General features: G+C 43.8%; 1 protein-coding gene across 13 annotated transcripts in view; it reads right to left on the bottom strand.

Annotated features, from left to right (window-relative positions):
- Positions 1 to 21,159, bottom strand: part of UNC80 (unc-80 homolog, NALCN channel complex subunit) — a 130,392-nt gene that overhangs the window by 96,828 nt on the left and 12,405 nt on the right. For 10 of the 13 annotated variants that reach the window (XM_063342208.1, XM_063342203.1, XM_063342204.1 and 7 more), the window contains exons 5-15: positions 20,749 to 20,872; positions 18,842 to 18,915; positions 18,255 to 18,394; positions 14,444 to 14,705; positions 9,284 to 9,418; positions 8,419 to 8,641; positions 6,900 to 7,040; positions 4,248 to 4,516; positions 3,243 to 3,611; positions 2,304 to 2,450; positions 215 to 362 (exon numbers count right to left, since the gene is read on the bottom strand). In XM_063342208.1, the coding sequence (XP_063198278.1) occupies positions 215 to 362; positions 2,304 to 2,450; positions 3,243 to 3,611; positions 4,248 to 4,516; positions 6,900 to 7,040; positions 8,419 to 8,641; positions 9,284 to 9,418; positions 14,444 to 14,705; positions 18,255 to 18,394; positions 18,842 to 18,915; positions 20,749 to 20,872 (2,032 nt within the window). Of the gene's footprint in view, positions 1 to 214; positions 363 to 2,303; positions 2,451 to 3,242; positions 3,612 to 4,122; positions 4,517 to 6,899; positions 7,041 to 8,418; positions 8,642 to 9,283; positions 9,419 to 14,443; positions 14,706 to 18,254; positions 18,395 to 18,841; positions 18,916 to 20,748; positions 20,873 to 21,159 lie in introns of those variants that run through there. The other 3 variants (XM_063342206.1, XM_063342215.1, XM_063342216.1) reach the window with 2 other exon arrangements.

Here is a 21,159-nt window from a genome sequence, read left to right as displayed (position 1 = left end):
CAAGAAAGAGGCCTGTTCAGGTGCAGTGGGTGATGCAAGATCACTAGGTGAGATCTCTGGGTGGTCAAATCAGAAGAGATACAACTCCCCTGACCTGCACTGACTGAGGATACGGTCTGTATATGTTGAGGATAGCAATTCACAATTTTTTTCTTTTTTAAAAGTACAGTTTAGGAATATTTAAGTGAGAATTTCTGATGACAGCTATACTTACTGTCAGTGACTGGCTCCATGCAGAATCCCAGCAAAGCATGCAGGAAATCCACCACATTATTGAGAGAATCCCTGTTCACGTAATCCCTCATAGTCTGCCGGAACTGCATCTTATCCAGTTTGTACAGCTTTGTGAGGCAGTTCTGAGCCTGCAACGATATCCACCAAATCACATCACATCACATCAAAGTATGTTTGAGTTTTGCTAATAGGAGCAGCGTATTTTTTTACTCTTGCTTAGACAGGGCTCTGCTGTCCCGTCTAAAGTAACGCCCCCTACAGGACCAGAAGGTTCTGGTGCTGTAACAGAAGACAGGTTCACCTCTGAAGCAAACAAGAAGTTCATCACAAGGAGACAGTGCTGAAGGCACCAACAAGGCACCAGTACGGGTGCCACTGTTTGGAGGTGGTGGTGAAGTCACTGCCAGCCATGTCTCAAGGCCTCTCCTCCTCTTCCCCACCCCAAGGTAAAATCTCACTGAATACGAATGAAGTAGGATTGTACCAGCTCAGTCAAGGCTTATTGCCTTGCTGAACCAGGTTCTTAGCCTCAGGCATCTGATTTTTAGGCTCTGTCTCAGACCCAACCCATTTGATGCACCTGTACCCAGTGACCAGTTTATATCATGCAAAACATTAGCTTTTTATTTAAAAGCTATTATTTGTCAACTTCTTATCACAGAAGTATCCATCCTTCTGGGACCCCATGCAGGCTGGAATTAGAGAATCCGAATTATGAGCTCTATGGGAAACATGGACTCTCCTGCTACCTACAATAGGGCGCTTAACTTTCCAGTAAACTCAGACATGTGATTGTCCATGCAGTCAACACAAATGGTGCATGCAAAGCAGTTTGGCCAGACAAACGGACAGGAAATGCAACAGACTTAGACGTGTAGGAAAATCTCTTTCCATAAAGACCTCAATTCAATGAGTCTGATATGAACTTTGGCTCCGAGAGAGCTATTCCTTTATGCATAGGCCTAGATGTTTTGCTGGCTCAGCTCCAACACGACGTAAAAGCCTAACTGACATTTAATGAATATGGTGTATGTTCAACCAGTGCTCCGTGCAGAACCCTTCTACTGTTGCCACTGGGACTCTCTTAACCCATCTTGTCCCACTGTGTCCAGAACTAACATAACTGCTGCAGTCTCCTCAGCACCCTCTAGCTAACAGAACGCTGCATGATACAGAGGCAGCCAATCCATCTCTGAGCCATCTAGCTCAGATCCCAGAACCAAATTATAGCTCTGTTGGCATGGCTCAGCCTAACCAAAGCCATGGAGAAGCACTTGGCTCCCACCCACACTGTGGATGGGCACAGTGTAAATTCTCGTTACAGCCATCAAAAATGCACCCTGCCACAAGCACATAAGGCAAGGAAGAGGCACGTGCTGGAAAAAGCCTTTAAAAGGCTCCCATTTGGCAGGCATTGGACTGATCTCAGGGAGTCAAACTCTTCTGGATTAAGTCAGGTGTCTGGGCTACGTCCTGGGCACTTTCCCTCACTTCAACGTGGGCAGAACTAAAAATGTAAGGAGTGAACAGTGACCATCCACCCTGCCCTTCAACAGGGCAAGAGTCTTCTTCTTCCTTGCAGCACACTAACAGACCTGCAAGCACAGTGCACTCCAACTATCAGGAGCTGAAGGAGCAGCCCAGCAGCAACCAGTCATAATCACTATTAGGAAAGGTGAACATAACTACACCTTAGACTTCTGGATTCAGATACGCAACCCAAGATAGCTGCACCTCTGTTGGGGTACCATCAGCGTGGAAAATTCCTTACACCAGCTCACACAGGGAATGTGCACCCACATACTTGTCCCATCCCAGACAACCTATCCATTGGGGTGCTCAGAAGCACCCCGGACTCGGGTGTGCTCTTAGCAAGCCCCAGTGCCTGGAAGGTAACATGACAGCCGAAAATCTGCTATGGCTGGGCTGCAGCACAGTCCGTGAGCTGGGGCAAAGAGCAACACATTTACTGCCAATACAGAGAAAGCTACAGAGGGGGCAGACAGCGATCTCAGCAGCTGATGTCAAAAGTACAAGGGGGACACTTTAATGAGCTTTAGTTCTCTTACATTCTCCCGGAATACCTGGTGTCTCAGGCGATCTCCGGAGAGCCCTCGGTGTCCTTCTCCACAACCATAGGCACAACCCAGGGACTTCACAATTTTAATCAGCATTGTGAGTGCCAGCCTATGGGTGCTGACAGATGGGCCTTCATCCTGAGAGTGACAGAGGGAAAGACGGTGTGAAACCCTGGCACAACCACTGGCATTTTGTTAGCATTTTACTTTTAACACATTGCTGTCCATTTCTCCTCTCAGATACTCCATTACTGAGTTTTTATTCTTGAAATCTTTACTCCAATTATTTTTCAAGTTTAGGGACCAGCCCTCTCCCTTTCAGCTCCCCTCAAAAAGTTGTGCTATAAATGCAAAGCCCCCTGCATGCTGCTATGAATACCATGCGGCACTTCAAAAAATTCCCCTGAAAAACAGAGAGCTGGCTTGCTTGAGCAGAAAAACAAGCATCTTTATAAAATGTCATAAGCATTATGGTACTATGAATTGCAACTTTGCAGGTCAGCAACACCATCTCTTGGCCAATTCTGATACCAATACTGAAAAATTCATGATTTCTGGCCGTCAAAGAAAACAAACTCTGCTCACGCACTGGATTCTTTTTTTTCCCTATAAGCTATGAATAATAAACCTGGGGAAAAAAAAATCATTGCGATTGAGGGTTTCAGGCACTTTAACAAAATATTGAAAATGTCCATGCAAGGCTCACAAACTCGGCTTTTGGCAGCTGCTTTGCTGGAGTAGTTACAGTGCTTGAATTCCTGTGTTTCTTTGGTGGAACCCCAAGTGAGCACCAGCACAAAATAAATTAATTTCTGATTGCGGAACAACAAAAGGAGGGAAAACAGAAGGGCAGCTGCATACACACGCATACTCAATCTTAACAGATCTTGCATTACATTCAGGAATTGTATAAAGGGAAGCAAGACAAACCTGTTCTTGTTTCTTGTCATTCTTCTCATATGGCCCTCCTCCTCCTCCACCACCGCCATCACTTCCACCTCCACCTCCTCCACCACTTCCACCACCTCCTTCTTCTCCTCCATCTCCAGCTCCACTTACTGGGGGAGGCCCAAATCCACAAGCTGAACCCCCAGAAGCAGCCCCTTTGAGCTGGAAGGATCCTTCACTTGGTCTCTTTTCAGGGGCCTCGTTTTCTTTGTTCTCACTCTTCCTCCGAACCTTCTCTACACAGGGTACCACACCAAGCTGAAGTAAGCACTCCACAATGTTCAGTGCCACATCACAAATCCGGGAACTGATGTCATGGTTCAGGACCAAGTAAACAGCCTTCAGGACCACCTGGGAGATTCAAAGATCACATACAAAGTCAGACTTATTTTCTCTCCTAGTACTACTTAGTGCCCGGAAATTCTAGTCACAGACCAGAGACTCATTATAGCAGACACAGTACAAACTCAGGATGAAGTACACACAACTCTCAACCCCAAGAGCCTACAATCTAGGTGTCAGACAAGAAACCACAGGCTGGGCACAGTCAGGCAGAAAAGGAAACCATGAGATGACATCGGTGAGCCTGAGAACACTGCTTCAGTGCACCAGGAGCTGTCAAGTCGTTAAAAGGAATGCAGAAAAGGTGAGTTTTAAGGTGCCATTAGAAGAAAGGTGCTATTCAGTTTTATGCTACTTTATAGGGAACTTGGTGCATGCCCCAGGAACACAGCCATTAAATAATATCGCTTAAGATTTGATGTGTGCATTCCACATGCACATGCGCTCCTTGCAAGGAGTAATAGGAGTTGCAGTATCTCAGAGGAGACTTTTATGATATGCACAAGTCTATCTGACTGACCTTTAGGTACTGCTGAGAGAAGTCATATAAAGAGGTGGAGGAAAAGCCCATCAAAACCCTGATCTCAATGGTACAGCTATATTGACAGAAGAGGGACCTGGCTTTCCTCATTCCTTGCCAATTACCGAGAGATCCAGCATGCCGTTCTTGTGGACAAAGTTGTTGGTTCCATCAATGTGATCCGTATCCTCCAAGCAACTGTAATTGATGCAGGAGTCTGTCAGGCTGCGTGGGAGGTTGGCACATGCGAGCGGCTCGTGGGGCATCTCAGGGATAGGCACCTGGTTGCAAAGCTTCCTCATGTGCTCACTGAAGAAATCGGCGTAGCCCACATTGAATGAGGCCAGGGTAGTGTTGAAGGTGGCCACAGTGATGGTGGAGATCTGGGACCGCACTGCAGGGAGGAAAATGGCTACCTGTAAATTTCCATCTCTAGATTTATGAAATGGCAAACTGAGTCTGTCCTTGTTTACACGACTGGAGCAGCTCTGAATGCAGCTTGTAATGATGAAAGACAAGACAGGTTCCTAATTCTTATCACGGGTACAGGGATGAAAGCATAGATTCGTTTCTTCCTTTAAGACAGTGTAAATTAGAACAACCCCAAGCTTGCTCTAGCAGTACAGTTCCATGGCAGCTTAAGTTGATCTCAAGCAACTGGGCAGGTAAGTAGTCAGGGACCTCAGCCAGTCTAAATCTAATCCAAAATGGGGAATTAGATTTTGGCTAGCTTTTCTCCCTGTATTGGTACGGTGCCTGGTCTTAAAAACAGCACTGCCCCTGCAAGGGAAAGAGGAAGGACTCTGCAACGGGATGCAGGAGTGAAGGTAGGGTAACAGCAGCACCAATCTGGATCTGCTTTCTAAGTCATGCTAGTTTGAAATATTTCATCACACCAGTTGAAAAAAATGGAGCAGCGTGTTCCTAACAGTACCTGTGACAGTCTAAACCATCTCCAAAATGCAAAGCTGACTGATGAGAAAGGCAATGTGGTGTCTAAGTTCACAGTGCTCAGAGAAGGGACCTCATGACATAGCCAAGCCTAACTTTAAATTGGTTAGCTCAGGTAGTGACAGCATTTTGGCCACACAGGCCAATTTTTGTCAAGGATTCACCACGATTTTACAACTCATGCTGAACTCCAGGTCACGATGTTAATGATTTCCCACACTTAGTGCTTTGTAAGTAGGTTTGTACACCCTGTAGTGCAGAAAGACCATATGTGTCCTACAGCAGTGACTGGACCACCTTCTGCCAGATGGTACAGTAATATGGCTAAGAAATAACAAAAAACCTCTACCTAAGGCTATTTAATGTGTTCGAATGAATAAAATAACATACATCTAATAAGAATCTTCAAGCACTGACTCAGCGATGAACTGGTTATATTACGCCAATAAAAACTCGCCAGAGTGGTGACTGCATTTCCTCATAGCCTGTGCAGCCCTGTCAGCACCAAACCACCACTATTTATTAGGAGAAACTTTCTAAAGCTGAAAACTGCCTTGAGCTAGTCTACAGTTTGGTCAAAGACCAGGGCAGGAATTAGCTGCCTCTAATCACAGGATTACTTGCTAGCAAGTGTGATGTTTTAATGGCATTCACTGAAATTTGCAGGGTGTCAATAACAATAAAGATGGAATTAGGAAATTCTGTTCCTGAGCTACCAAGTTTGATGATTATCCAAGGGTAGCTATTTTTTGTTTCACTAAGGTTTTGCTTAGTTTGTTTTGAAACGGGTAACAAAAATCCATATCCGAATCTTACATAAAGGAACTTTTCCTGCGTTGTAGCTTTAGTTCATTGTCACTGACAGGGCTGACTGCTGGATGGGACTCATAGAGGCAGGGAAGGAAGACTAAAGACTTCGTTTACATCCAGGGATCTTTGAGAGCTCCAAGGCTACAGCACATATCACGTGAGTGGGTCTGTAGCCTCCTAGGTATGCTGCCTGACGGCTTGTGCCCTGCTCCATGGGCTGTGTGATGTCCTCTTCCCTCGGCAAGGTTTAAAGTTGCACTTGCCAGAAGTAAGGCCCAATCTCTATGACCAGGTTTTGCCAGTAGCACTACACGAGGGAGAAAACAAATTCACTGTGTTTAGGCAGTGCCAGCGAAGTGCTCTGGTGCAGACAGCCCTGCTGACAGAAGAGACCTTTCCCCAGCTTGGCTAACGTTGTTTGATAAAGGTGGTGCTGCCCTGCCAATAGAAAGACTCTTCCTTCTGGAGCAGACTTCATCCCACCAGAGGCTCTCCCACCGTGGTCACACCGTCATTGCTATTTCTGCAGAGGACTCCAACACAGATGGGCCCCAGAGAGATTTCAAGTAAATTTAAAACACAGTCTTCTATTTGGAAGCAGGGGAATTAAGAAAAAACTGTGATTCTGAGCACAATGCAGAAGCTGCGAAGGTGCATTAAATACCACAAGACTCCCCATGAAACCACTAAAGTTAGCAATACCAAGTTTCTGCCCAAACTTCCGTGGCAAGGCGAAAAACTCCAGACTCTGCCTTCTCCTTGCCCACGGCTGCCAGTTTTTTTGACAAACTGCATCACATAAACATGAAAGGTTTGGAGCATTCTTCTATATAGAACAAAAAAAACAACCTCAAGAGATGCGGGAAAAAAAAAGGAAAAAACAATTAGTCATATACCCATACATGGAAGGAAAAAACAATTAGTCATATACTCATACATGGAAGAAGTAACACTTCCTCAGCTTCTTGGAGCTGATGTTTCAGTTAAACGTTTCTTTCCTGGTGTGTTGGATTTACCTTCTTTGACTGTGTTCTCTCCGTGGCTGTTTGAGTGGTCCGGCAAATCAGAGACCAGCGTGTGATGAGAGTGAGAATGCCGAGCGCTCAGGCTCTCCATCTCCGTTGCTGTGTCAGAGCTCCCCCGTCTGGTAAACTTTCCTAGGGTGAAGACAAGAAATGGATATTTACTTCAGTCGTCCGAGAGGTGCTTGGAAGCAAGAGACAGTACCTGAGGTTAGAATTGAAGGACTGGAGTCAGTAAAAGTCAAGGCCTTGCAGGACCCTGTGAAGCAGAAACAAACATTACAGTGGGATATCTCGCGGGGGTTCGTTGACATAAAGACAGAACGTACAAACTCTCTGCAAGGCTCTTCCCCTCAGCACACACGGCTTTAGCTGACACCCACATTGTCACCCTCCAGCTTCAGGAAAATAAGATTGGTCAGCACTGAAAGACTCCCTTTGGGGTAAGTTATAGGAATTTGATTTCTTCTCCCCTTGTCCAAAAGAAATAGATATATTAGGATGGGGAGTGCTAAAGCAAAGGATCTGTTGACCACTAAGTCTGAAATACATGATTTTGCCAAGATATCAGAATGAAAGAACTGTAGGTAAAGCCAGGACAAGTGCCTGGAGCCTCTGAGATCAAAATTTAACAAACTTCTCAAGTTACTGAAGATATGGGAAGGGGGATTTGGATACTGTTTGCTATTCTCATACAAATCTGTGGGTGTTTGTGTATTAACCATTGACAAAACACATGTGAATCTTTAAGAATTCACTGGTTGAGCTCATTGTCCTGTGTCCCAAAGAGGGACGTGTTTACAACAGAGAGCTTACCAAATGATGTCATCTAAGCTGGTGAAAATGACAAGACTCTGGCACGGCCTTAGGCAAACATTTTGCTGCCTGTCACCTCCAAGAAAGGGTGCCAGGATGAAAATCTATGACATTAGGAGTAAGTTTGTGAAACACAAACAATGCCTAGATGCTGTTCAGTGAAACTGGAAACTTGAAGGAGCCAATATTTAGATTTAAGCACTGTATCTTTGCAATATCAAGAGAGTATAAGCCTCACTATCTGACACAATACCCTTTTTATTTTGTATCCATTTGAGAAAGACTGAATGTTTTTTGCCATACTCCCAATGACCATATTACTGCCTCTCTGGAGATTTCTCTTTAAGAGAAGAGTATGCAACCATTCCTTGGATCTATTTTAAGATGCAGTTGTGCAATGCTTGCTACTACTCAGCGAAAGTGTATTGAAGTGGTACAGACATGACTACAGGTTGCTAGAGTAGCTATTATTCCAGTGAAGATGGTAGTTTTCAGAGAAAAAGTGAACTAAAGCATAAGTCATTCAAGGTCTGCTGTCAGCACAGTTGCCACTTCTACAAACAGGTGTGTACTACTGTAAACGGAGCCAAGGACATAAGGTGGCAACAGGATGGATGAAGAAATAAAGAGCCTCTGTTCTCTGAATGTTCAGGACAGGAACGACACAGAACCCGGAGCACAGATAACAATATCTCACCTAATATGGTGGTTTGCCATCCTCCTCTCTCAATGCCACGCCGGTCATCTCCAATTCCAGAGAAACTGCCAAAGGAGAAGGTGCTGCGAGTGGGCGAGACATCTAAATGATCCTCATGGAGGAGGAAAGGCACCCCCATCCTTCGTTGCCGCTTCTTCCCGGTATGGTGGAAAGGAATTGACCCTTTGCGCTCACGCTCCCTGTCCTCTTTGCGGCTCTTAAACTGCAGGAGGAAGAGGAGCAAGTACAAGAGCTGTTAGAGGCTTTGAAGCATGGCAAACTACCATTTGAGGGAAAAGGGTAACACAGATATGTGGCCCAAGTGTAACCTTCCACTCTGAGCTTTTTATATTGGCCATTTACCCTGAGAGCAACTACCTGCACTCTGGGACCATATGAGTATTTAAAGAAACTCAGTCTTGCACTAGTCTGGGGTGGATGCCCTTGTACAATTTTATGACATTCTCAGACCATGAGCTAGATTCATAGAATCCACCAGGCTCTGCTAAGTATCTTGGATGGTACCTGGGTTTTACCTCTTCATGAGCTAAAAACATCAGAAAAAGCTCACTGAATTAGCTGGAACTGCAGTGAGCACCAGCACTTAAAAAATCAGCACTGCTTGAGTACCCTCCCCTCATGCAGTTTCAGCAGGACAGTTATTTGTATAAAGATTTCCGTATTGTGTTTGGAATACGCACATAAAAAACTATGTAACAACACACAGAGCCACTTCCAATGAAGGGAGATGTCAATCTCACACATGGCATGAATGTATAGCCCAAGCAGACCTTCAGCTGCTACTCAGCAGGACATTGAGCTGCTGAATCATAGACAAACTAAAGCACAATTTTATTCCACTCACCTTTTTGAAGATGTTCATCCCCAGATCTGTGGAGAGATCTGGAACTGCTGGTCTACGCAAGTTGGTCAGTGAAACCTTGGAAAATGCCTCTGTGCTTAGTGATTTTTCTTCCTCATTACATTTCATTGTAAGATCCTGCAGTTCCCGAAAGAAGACAATAAGCTCAAGGAGATATAGAGGATAATTGTCTTTAAAAAAAAAAAAAGAGCTACTTCCAAGAGCTGTCATAGGAGCACTGTAGAGGAAAAGGACCTTCAATTAATTACACAAAACACTTTTTAGTGTTTTAAGTGTTTAGTGTTTAAAGAAAAACAAATGAACAAACAAAATTTAGAAACTCCCATAATTGTTGACCTTGTCTAACATTTCTGTCACCACAGAAAACAAGTACAGCACGCTGCACTGCCACAGAAAGCCTCAGGCGTTGCTGTCAGTGTGGCCTAGTGGCGTGCAAGACTCGCCTTCTGTTCTACTCTGATTCTGATCCCAGGTATGACTCTGGATAGCTGATGACCTTCTTGAGGCCTCGGTTTACATTCATGAGCAATCACAATGCTTAGCCTTTCTGGAGCGTTTTATTTAAGGTCTAAGAGAATATGCCCTTAATAACATACAGCCTTAAACATGTATTTTGGAACTGAACTGCAATAAGCAGCACCGTCCCTTCAAGAGACTTGATTTGTAAAAATTTTATTTACTCGCTAAAGAAACCTAAGAGTTCTGCGTCAGTAAGCATCCTTCACTTGTCATAACAGTGCTCCAAGATCTGTCCGTCATAGTTCTCACCATAGTTCATACTTGTGAAAGCTCCTATAGCTATAGCACAGAATGTCCCACCACAGTGAAAACCTTGAGACTAATTTACTGACAGTTCAGTAGAGGGCAATCTACTCCCCTTCTGCACTGAGCCACACGTTACAGCTGCCGACCGTACAGAAAGGCTTTGCTACAAAAGGTGGCATAAGATCAGCTCCTGGCCATCTGTTCTCATTAAAGATCTGATGCCACTTTCCATGAGATGTTTGTGCAGCTGACCTGACCAAATTCCCTCAGGATAATTTTCTTCTGCCTAAATATCAGCTTGTTTCCAACGGAGATGCTCCTTACCCTCACTCCCCCATCAGAAACCTTGCGCTAAGCAACTGGGTCATTTTAAAACACCTTTTTGCCTTCAATCCAGAGATAGCTATATGCTAACGATAGACGAAGAGACTCCTATGGTACAGGAGGTTTAGATCCTGGCTAGCCTGGTTGCGTATTTCAGAGCTGGTGAGCTAGTGAGCTCTGCAATACACATGTATGCAGTTTTAGGCACACAAAGGTCCAGCAGAAGCCAGTGACAGTCTTTCCAGCTGAAGCCTTAAGTACCAGGTACCGTGTTTCAGTACTGGGCTCCTGGGGACCACACATTCTTCAGAGACTTTTCAGACTAATCAAAGACTACCCTTGAATCCCTCCTACTAATTTTATCAACGCAAGAACAAAGACGACACATAACAGAAAGATTCCTCTTCATAGCTGTTTTCAGTCACATTCAGTCAAGGTATGTTTTTAAACCATTTTTCATATATGACTAAAAATTCAGGAGAGAAGTCATCTGTAAAACCCAACAGACAGCAAATCAGGACTCAACACTAGGTGCTTTCAACAGCGAGGCCAGCAAGCATTGAATATGACTTGCTTCTTAGCTTTTACAGCTCTCTGGCCTCTTCTGGCTGGGAAGCATCATGTGAATTTATTTTATATTCATTGTCTTTGTCCATTAGTCACTAAATCAGTGTTTTATTAGGTGGCTTATGGTCACCAAATAGACAGAGTGAGGATCAGGGCCTACTGTGATACAAGCCATGCAAACACACAGAAAGACACAGTCCTAGTTCCGAAATCTGCTTAGGGTGGATATCAAGCAAACAACACTGGAAAACCAAATTACAGAATCACTTAAATGTACAGTGTGGTATAGGATGTATTTTAAGGAATCAAGCTAGCACTCCTGTTGGGAGACTGATTAAAAATGTGGCTATTCTGTGCAGTAGACTATGTGGTAATTATGATATGCGCAAGGGGGATAAGAAAGCAAAATAGCTTGGGGGCTGCTACTCTAGATTTTGTGGTTTCTGTTTTCTATTGCCTTCCTTCTGCATGACTGTACGGCTACCAGCTCATCAGTACTTCTCTCAGCTCGCAAGATATTACACTTGAGACTCTTGGCTGTGTATCAGCATTGCAGTGAGCACTACAGCTGCATTGGTCTTCTGCTTTATTTAAGCTTTGGCTCTTTGCCCCTGCAATGTTAGTGCAAGGCTGTAGAGGTTTGTGAGCCTCTGAAGGTTTCACTTCCTACACCTGTCCTCATACCAAATTCACTGCATACAGGTGCAATGCAGGTTTCATTTATCACATTGCCAGGTCTGAAATACGTTTAGACTAAAGCGGCTTTCTAGAGGAAGCTAGTATTGATTTTATTCACTCTCCATCCAGTACCCTGTTTCCTATGCAACAGGGAGCGCTGGCACGCTGCACGGAATCTTTCTCTGCTTCGCTTTTCAGTGTACTGGGCACTACACGGAGGAGGTTTTTCATGTTCTCTCAATCCCAACTCCTTTAGCCCAAGCTTACATCTGAAATGTGATTTCAGGCACAGAGAAACCAACAAGAAGTGTGAGAATTTTGCTGAGGCTTAGGGAGATGCAGGAAATTACCCTGATAAATTGCAGAACAATAGAAAGAATGTGGATTTACCAGAAAAATCTACTGGTCCCTGATGTGATTTGCAGGCAGCTGGTTTTGTCTTTAATCAGTTTCTGCCTACCACTTTAAATCTATCCCTCTGAAACACAGAGTGCCGATATCTCTGAGAACATATTGATCAACCTGAAAAATGACATTGCATTAGGAGTTTAAGATCTAGATCAAAAAAAGCAGGCTTTAACCATATCCTTGTTTTGGTGAGCTGGTGAAGCCTCAGCATACAACCCCTTGTGTTGATAGAAAGAAATGACAAATCTTAGCCCTGTGAAGGTGGCATTCTCTCCTCTGACTAGCAGAGCCTTGAGTGATGAGAGTCTGAATATAAGAACAGCAGTTAAGTGCCTACAGTTGGCTGGGATGAAGCAGAGCCTAGGTGTCTCTGTGCATTGCAGAGATTTCAGTCAGTCCTCAGAGTTGTAAAGAAGGGGGGCACTGGCTGAAACTTCTGCTACGTGAAAGACCATTTCACCTCCTCCACCACAGCTGTTCTGCGTAACAAATTGGAAACCTTTTTGAACAGGATTCCAATTTGATGAAGTACAGTAAAAATACCCAGGATTGACACAGAGGTTACCAAAAGCAATCAAACCTGGCCCTAGAGGAAAGAATGCCCTGGACAGAGTCCTCGCGTTAACAGCTAGAAAATACCCAGTGGAATTGCCAAATGGATTTAACAGAAAAATGTTAGCGAAGAGCAATTGAGCAAAAGAATCTTCTGCAAGAGAAGCAGCCTGGAAAAGCAAGAAATAGCCAAGTGTGTGAAAGGAGAGAAGTGTTTCACTGTATAGAGAAGAACCAGCACAGTATTACTGCAAACAGTGCCTATAGAGGACATCCCCATTCACCCTGCCACTGTGCTGAGAACCACGGACTGCACTCCCTGTTACGCTAATAGCTAAACTTGTTCATGTGCAAAATAACAGGGTTGTTACGAGCAAAGGGACAGAATATGCATGGAAACAGTGGACTGCATCAACAGCAATACCTTCCAGTTCTCCCTCCAGGAGATGATAATAAAGAGGATTTTCTGTACATGCACAGCAATCCTGTAAAATCCTCATGCAAAGGTAGATTAAGACTGAATAGTAATTCATATCACCTGGCCTCTATGAAGATATGTTAAGCTTTTACGGGGCTGAAACAGGCAATGTTTTATAGAAATGACACGAAAGTATAACACAGTTTAAACAATACTGCTGCTGCTGAGCCCTTGAACCCACAAGTAACCATAACCATCAGCCCTCATAAAAATCATAAGAATGGCTATAAAATCATAAGATTTAAAAAGCACAGGACTAGTATTTACATTATTTATGCTTGTCTTCTGCCTTATCAGCACCTGGGCTGTACAGGAGAAAAGATATTTCACCCTTCTCCCCCATAAAATGACATGTCAAAGACGGCCAGAGCTCTACAATACCGAAAGCAAGGATTTTAGGAAAAAAAAACCAACAAAAATTCTGAGCGTTGTGACTCAAAAAAGACATTTGACGGCAACATTAACAAAAGATAGAGTGTTTTACTTGAGATGTGTCATAAAATTGGACTGCAAAAATAGAATCTGTATTAAATTTTGTTAGGCAGTTCCATCAACTTAGTAAATCAGAATTTGCTGTTCAAAGCCTACATGACAGGAAAAGAGTGCAGAACCTAAAAGCAGCACAAATCGAGGAGATTAACTGAAATGCAGCAGCATCCCCTTTTTATTCCCGGAACAACCAACAGTGAGCTACCTACAATAAAAAACATTTAAGTGCTAACACAAAGATCTTTACTGCACCAAGGGCAGGAGCCTGGGGCTTGTCTTCCAGCAAAGCAGGGGGCAAATCTTGACACCTATGAGGACAGTTTGTCTACTGAGGTTTTGTTGGCAAACACAAAGGTCAAAGTTACACAATAAGAATTACAGCAGGAGAAGAGGTAACAACGTGGAGGGCTTTTGCTCGCTGCCACCGTTTGCAAAGTCTACTCCAATGTTTTAACCCAAGCGTTTGCCTGGAACGCATGTGCTCTACCAAGTGCAATTCCTTTTCTCTCTTTCGAGGGGTTACACCAAAGAAGCTCAGGGAGTCCTGAGCATTGCACTGTAATGCAAAAGCAGTCTGATTTCTTCTGACAACTACATTAGTACATTCTCACATTAAAAAATAATGTTACCACAGTTCACCCTAGACTAATTATCCCAGATCAACCCTCAAGCTTCCAGCAGTCACCAGCTCTGACTCTCTGCATCAGAGTTTGCCTCCGAAACCCTCATCGTTCTCAGGGTCTCTTTCTGAATGGATGCCTGTATCTGACCTCCGGGCAGTTTAACCAACTCCAAAGCCGTGCTGCTCACTGGCTATCCAGCCATCAATTCCCAGCATCACCATAACGCTTGCTATTTTCTTACTGATGGCAACTGCTTACCTGAGTTTTGTGGGTATTCACCAGAGAGGGTGCAGCAGCCACCATGGAGCTGCTGCGAGGTCTTGGTAAAGGGGTGATCTCTGGCTCAGGGGGTTTCTCCGGCTTTTCCTGTAGCATATGCCTCAGCCTCTGCAGGTAGTACATTAGTGACCACTGCGTGCCCTCCTCGGACCAATGTGGCTGCAGCAGGCAGCGCAGCACTGCCACATCAAAGTACGTGGCGTAGCGAGACTTCTGGCATGGTGGGATCACCAAGGACACCCTGTTCCAAAAAGCAGAGGTAGAAATGTTAGTTGTCAGGCTCCTTAATCCTTCTTAGATACTCATCTCTCTGAATAAAGAGCCATTCGACAACAATGTGTCAAGTTTGTATGTTCAACTGTTCTTAAGGGGTCACTCTTGATACCACAAAGTTTTCTTTGATAGCTGGAAACCAGTTCTGTCCTAGCATACATGCCGCTCCACCCCAAAAGACCCAAGAGCTCTACCAAGAGGTCTAAAATGTAGCCGCTCATCAAGAGCTGTACACCGTTCTCATTCTCCGGCCGCCTGCAGAAATCACCAGGGTGTGCACACAGCTGTGCCTGCTTGGGCCTGCAGGGACATGTGCACTGACCCTTTGGGACTAAGGCCCCGACTGAGAAAAGCATTACTGAAGACACGCAAGTCTCAAGTCCTTCACATGCTTTGTTAGGTGTTTTCTTGGATAGGGTTGCTTTCTTACACTGTGGTCTGAAGATAAGATTCCAGCACCTGCGCTAACTGAGTAATTTGTTCAGCTGGAAACAGACAACCCTTGAGCACCTGCTGTTCAGATACTAGTAATACATATTTAGGAATCGTTTACATTTGTACACATCAGGTCTTAACTTAGAAGGAGCAGGCACAGCAGCTAAGTTAGTTAACCCTTTAAGCCAATTAAATTGATTCTTATACAAGTAGAAGTTACTGTTATGGACGCTCTTTGCCAAGGTGTGATAGAGAAAAGGACCATTTTTAGCCTTCATTATGATTTTCCTGCCTTTCAGGTGATGTCATTTCCTGATGGGTTTTACTATGGAATTTCCTAAGTATTGTAGAACTTAGTGCATGCAAAAGCAAGATGTCTGTAGTAAGCCTCAGAAATACAACTCCAGAGATTTCAGATTCCAAAGGGATTTTGTCTGGTTTTTATTTGGTTTTTTTACACCACTTCTCTCCCAGATCAGTACAACTGCTCTGATCTACCCTCCGTACATTCACTAGCTGTTAGGAGAAAATCTGTCAGAAAAGAAGCAGCGAACGGAATGAGAATCACATGGCAAAAGAAGGTGTGAAATTCTGGGGGTGGGGCAGGAACTCTGCAGATCTATTTTTTCTGCCTGCGAAGTACACAATTTGAATGTTTCCACCCAGTGTCTTAGAAACACACCTCCATGAACTGAGTACTTCTGTGATTTTTGTATTCTCTAAAAATCAACAGCACTTCCACGAATTGTATTCTCAGGCATTTGGGAATCACCAAACAACATATAATTGTTGTCACCAAATTTTATTTTTTTTTAAAACCATTTATATTACCGATTCCGCTAAACAACAGGCAAACAGCGTTGGCAGGACACCCCCATCTCCAGCCAGCTCCCACCACATTCTGAACAGAGGCGTCCAAAGCCACAGTCCAGCAAAGCGTTAGGGACCAGGCAGCAATACTGCTCCGTGGAACTCCATAGTGCTTCAGGTAAAGCGCGTGCTTCAAGTGCTTTGCTGGATGGCTGCCCAGTGCCACAAAGCTGCCCTGTGCACCCAAGGCAGATGCAGGACTGGCGAAGGAGAAAGCAGCGTGCCCCGTGTTACACGCTGGGGAAGGGGCAGGTGGCAAGGCTGGGCTTGGAGCAGCGCCTGCGTCTCCGGCTCAGACCTGAGGAGCTGGTTTGCCGCCAGCCCCACAGGCCAGCGATGAAGGCACTCGGCAACTGCAGACCGGCCCCTCTGTGTCAGCATATGTCACTATACGCAACCTATAGATTCAACGCTTCTCCCCTAGTGGGGTAAAAATGTTACAAGTTTGACAACTTTAAAATTGGCTGTTATAAAAACCTGAAAAACTCAATTAGGAAGGAGAAAATAATGATACATGGAACTAGGCTATAAATTTTTCCCCATAAACCTGATGTGAAGGCTGCTCTTGTCACAGTCGAGATTGTGTCACAGAGATGCAGCCTGTAAAAAAAACTTAAGGACAGCTGGGATACTCAAAGCACCCCAGCAAAGGAAATAAAGCCCATCCCCTCCACAGCCATTGTGAAGGATGATGCATTGCTCCCTGGTCACTTTGCAGGACCCAGATCAGTGTCGGAGCCGAACCAGTCTGTCTTGCTCCCCTGTATGCAGCACAGGCAAACCTGAGGCACATCACAGCCTGGAGCAAGGCATATTCTCCTTATGAAATATTTGTCATTAAAGTCCTTCCTGCGAAGTCTTTCCCAGGCAGTGTGTTCAAGACAGCAGCTGGATAAAGGGCTGTGGCTTTATTTGCTTCAGCGTAGAACTGTAAATGGATAATTTCACCGAGTGGAGCAGGGATAATTAGCCAGGATCAGAGGAATGAGCCATTTGCTCAAGAAGTGTCTGAGGAACCAGAAATTAAACTCTGTGCTTCATTTAGAAGGAAACCTAGTGTTGGTGCAATCGGCTCTGGGTCGCCTGTGACTGCAGGGAGCGGAAAGGCAGCCATCGCGCAAGGCCTGCCCAAGGACAAAGGAGCACTGCGGCTGTCGGGAGCAGAGTAAACAACGTTTGTTCCCCAGTTGTCTGTTGCTCAGCAACCAAAGCTCCCTGTACAGTTTCGACTAATCAATGAGTCCTGCAAATGAGGAGACATAATGATGCTCTCTTCAAAGCCTGTCTGAAGCTTCATCCCCATAGCAACCACCAGACCCAGCTTGACAAATGGATCACCTGATGCTGTCTTCTTAAAAGGCTCCTTATTTTTTATAGCCGTGCACTCTCTGAGCAGTAGTGTTCACACGCAGAAAGGCAGTTCTGTCCCCAGCTTCGGTTTTACTGGCTCACATTAATACAAATTAAATAAAGACCCATAACCGACAGCAGGCTTGATATAAAATCCTGAGGGAAGTCTCCTGATGGGATCAGAACCCTAGAGAATAGTTTTGCCCTTTCCATCAGTGAAAGGGTGCATCAAACCCCTTTTTGAGAAATCAGAGCCCTTCCTAGATTATATCCACAGACCCACTCCATCCCACATTTCTTCTGTCTCTGTAATGAAGCAATTTCTTAAAACACTGCAGTGTTTTGGATGTGACATTTCCCAAAAGAGATAAGCAACAGGACCAAAATTTTCAGGAGGAGTTTAAGTGACACTCCTAAATCCATAGAGACCTAAAAATATAGCTAGGCTTCCCTCCCTCTCCACCCCCTGAAAACACTCAGCAGCTTCATTTACTTTATGGCATTACCGAAAGAAGAAGAAAATTTGATCAGAAGGAAGCCAGGAAAGATACCAGCTGCCTGAGGACAGAGGAACCTGCATGTTATTTGTTAGTGTCTTTAATTATAAGCAAGCAACATATTAGAAAAGACCAAAGAAACTATCCCAACAGGCCAGTTAGAGATTTCTCCAATGAAAGTGGCATTGAGTACCAAATATCACCACCTTGTTCCTCACCCAGAACTGAGATCTGTTGAATTAAGAGTTTGAGATAAATATCCAGCACCCTTGGCGTGTACGGACAACTGCACATTCAAGAGAAAGTACTTTGTGACTTCCACCATTGAGTGACACCAGCCTAACTTCTGATGAAGGGATTTGTACCTGGGATGTGTGGTACCTCTCTCCTGAGATGTTTGGGAGGATACACTTCCATCCAAGGAATTTCCACGGTGACATGCTGAAACAGTGGCCTTTGGAGGTACAGAATCTGGCTGGGTTGTCTCACAGACCACCTGCAGTCCCTTGGGATAGTTTTAATAAAAGGAAATAGGTATATAAACATATTTATCTCTCCCATATTACTTTCCCTACTGCAAGTTGTGCTTAGACATGACTATTACTTATACCATAATACCATGGTAATACCATGCAGAACCTGTTCAAGCCTGGGGCTTCTTAGTACTAGGGATTCTACAGGTGAAGGGCAAGACAGGGCTCTTGCCCAAGAAAATACATAAAATCAGACTTCCAGCCTATAAAACAGGATAAGGCCAAGGAGATCCTGGCAACTATACTCAACACCCTTTGGTTCCACTGCAGACAAGGGCGGGAGCCTTCAGAAGCATGTGAAGAACTGTAATTTCTAGAGATGCAATACTTTAGGGTGGTAACTGCAGTGCTGTTTCATAATAATTTCCCCCCTCCCTCAGCTCGCTATTCAACTTGGCTCGCCTTACCATAGAGCTTACCTCGGTATGTCCAGTGTCCAGATTAGGGGATTCACAAGTCACACTCTGGTTGTTGGTGGGAGAACTTCTCTTAGCTGAGAAAAGAAGTCAAAGGAGGACATTTTGGGAATCGCCTCTAATATTAAAACGTACCACTGAAAGGATACACCAGAGAATAAAAATAAACTCAAAGCAGCATTTCTTTGCTGCAGACTTCCTAGGGATTAGCCACAGCCATAAAAAGAAAAAGAAAAAAGAAGAACTGTTTTAAGTTCTGTTTAAGTTAACTGTTTAATTCTTTCGATTACGTTGTCAACCACATTGTCTACTAAAAATCTCTATTTCTTTAAAATTAAATTTGAATATAAATTTCATCCTAAATCCATTTGGCATCAAATTGTGTTTTCCTGTGTGTACTAGTGACTTATATTTTGGAGCTCTTCCTTCTCCTATTTTCACATATATTCAGCTCCTTTTCTAGGTTGCATCTCTCAGAACGTGTTGAGATTTCCAATTTGACAAATGCCTTCATCACAGGAAATGCACCAATGTCATACAGAGAGTTTGATCAGCGATACTGTAGAAGAACAAGGGCATCACAAAGACTAGGATAACAATTCTTGAAATCCTGTCACATTGCAAGCTATTCAGATGTGACTTAGTATCAGACTGACTCCAAACAAAACACTGCAAAGCTTCTTCAGTAGAATTCTTTTTAATTTGCTGTTTGAAGGAAAATTAACTTTTTTGTCCCAATTTGAGACAACAATGCTAAGATAGCAGAATCTTCCTTGATACAGAGAATGTCATTCCAATTTCTATTTCCATTCTGCTGAAAACGTTTTCAAAACAGAGTATTTTCTTTTCAGACTTTACTCCTGAAGTTATTCTTCAGGGATTTTCTGACCACACTCCAGACCTATGAAAAAAATTCCATCAGTCAAAGAAAACTTAGGACTAATTCCTTTTGTTAGTTCCAGGGCTGAAATCCTAATTTTTAATTCCAGAAGTTGAAGCAGAGGAGGAAGAACTAAATGTCAAATATGGTTTTAAATAATTTGAAAGACTTGAATCTTTTCGACTCTGGACTGTCCCAGAGGCCTACAAACCCTTCAAACAAAATATGACATCCGAAATGACTTGTCATCAGAAAAATCCGATTTAGCAAACTACATTTTCACTACTGTGGAAATTAGCGTTCCGTGCTTTTGAGAACGAGCAGCAATGCTACAGCGATATACCCAGCACACTTTCAATTGACTACCTTGTAGGAATTATGCAAAACTATTGTTTAAAACATAAAATTAAAAAAGGTTTTTTAGAACTAGGCCAGACACAAAGGCTTGGGAGCCTAAGCACCCAACTCCAGTTTCATTACGGCTGAAGTACAGAGGAGGAGCAACCCCTTCCCGTATGCAAACGCAAATTCACAACCTAAGCCTTCTTTGGAGCCTCTTGAAACTATTTCGTTTCATTTCATAGCTTGGTGAAATTTAAATCTTAAATAGGAGGAGAACCTACACTGCTAACCGTGTGCTCTTCGCTGTTAATTTCAGTCCAGTGCCAATCTGGGAAAGCCTTCCCCACCTGTGTCAGGCTGCTGCCAGATGCTGCCTTTGCCCTTCTTAGCAACTGAGGAAGATATGGTGAAACAGAGATATGAAGCTGACAGGAAATGATAACTCTACTGAAGGGTTTCTCATTTCCTATTTGTGCTTTCCCTCTCATCTCCTATTAAATTATTATGCAAGTGTCGGTTGACTCTGAGGGGAAGCAACCCTAAACTACTCTCAAAGGTTTGACTGTTTCCTGCAGGATTAACATATTCCTTCAAATATGACGGCTACAGAACATAAGGCAGCATGAGGCAAACAAAGGAAAGGTTTCCCAGCTCACAGGAGCAACATTACCACAGCAAAATCACAGACCTGTAACGATGTTCCGGATTGGTTTTACAAGGGCGTTGAAGGCAGAAACTTCAGGCTGCCTGTGTTCCCACATAGGCTGCCAAATAACAAGGCCACTAGCCAACCGAAATGTCAGGTCAGACTCCTAGGAAGACAAACAGACGTTGTATCACAAAAGCTCACACATAAGAATGCTGTTTCCAGTCTAAAAGAATTGTAATTTCTTTTATGCACAGATCGTACACGAAATAGGTGCTACCACACGCAGTTCTGTGGTCAGTTTATGCTAACTCAAAACTACTCAGCAGATATTAAACTACTACACTGACACTACTCAGCAGATATTAATACATTTGAAGTGTTGCTATTAAAAAAATAAGGAAATCTCAATACAATGTTATAAACTAAGCTTGGTTTTAATTACTATTTTTA

Source organism: Chroicocephalus ridibundus, chromosome 7 (assembly GCF_963924245.1).
Source record: "Chroicocephalus ridibundus chromosome 7, bChrRid1.1, whole genome shotgun sequence".
Taxonomy (NCBI): domain Eukaryota; kingdom Metazoa; phylum Chordata; class Aves; order Charadriiformes; family Laridae; genus Chroicocephalus; species Chroicocephalus ridibundus.
The sequence above is the reverse complement of the archived record's forward strand: the minus strand, read 5'-3'. Positions and strand labels throughout refer to the sequence as shown.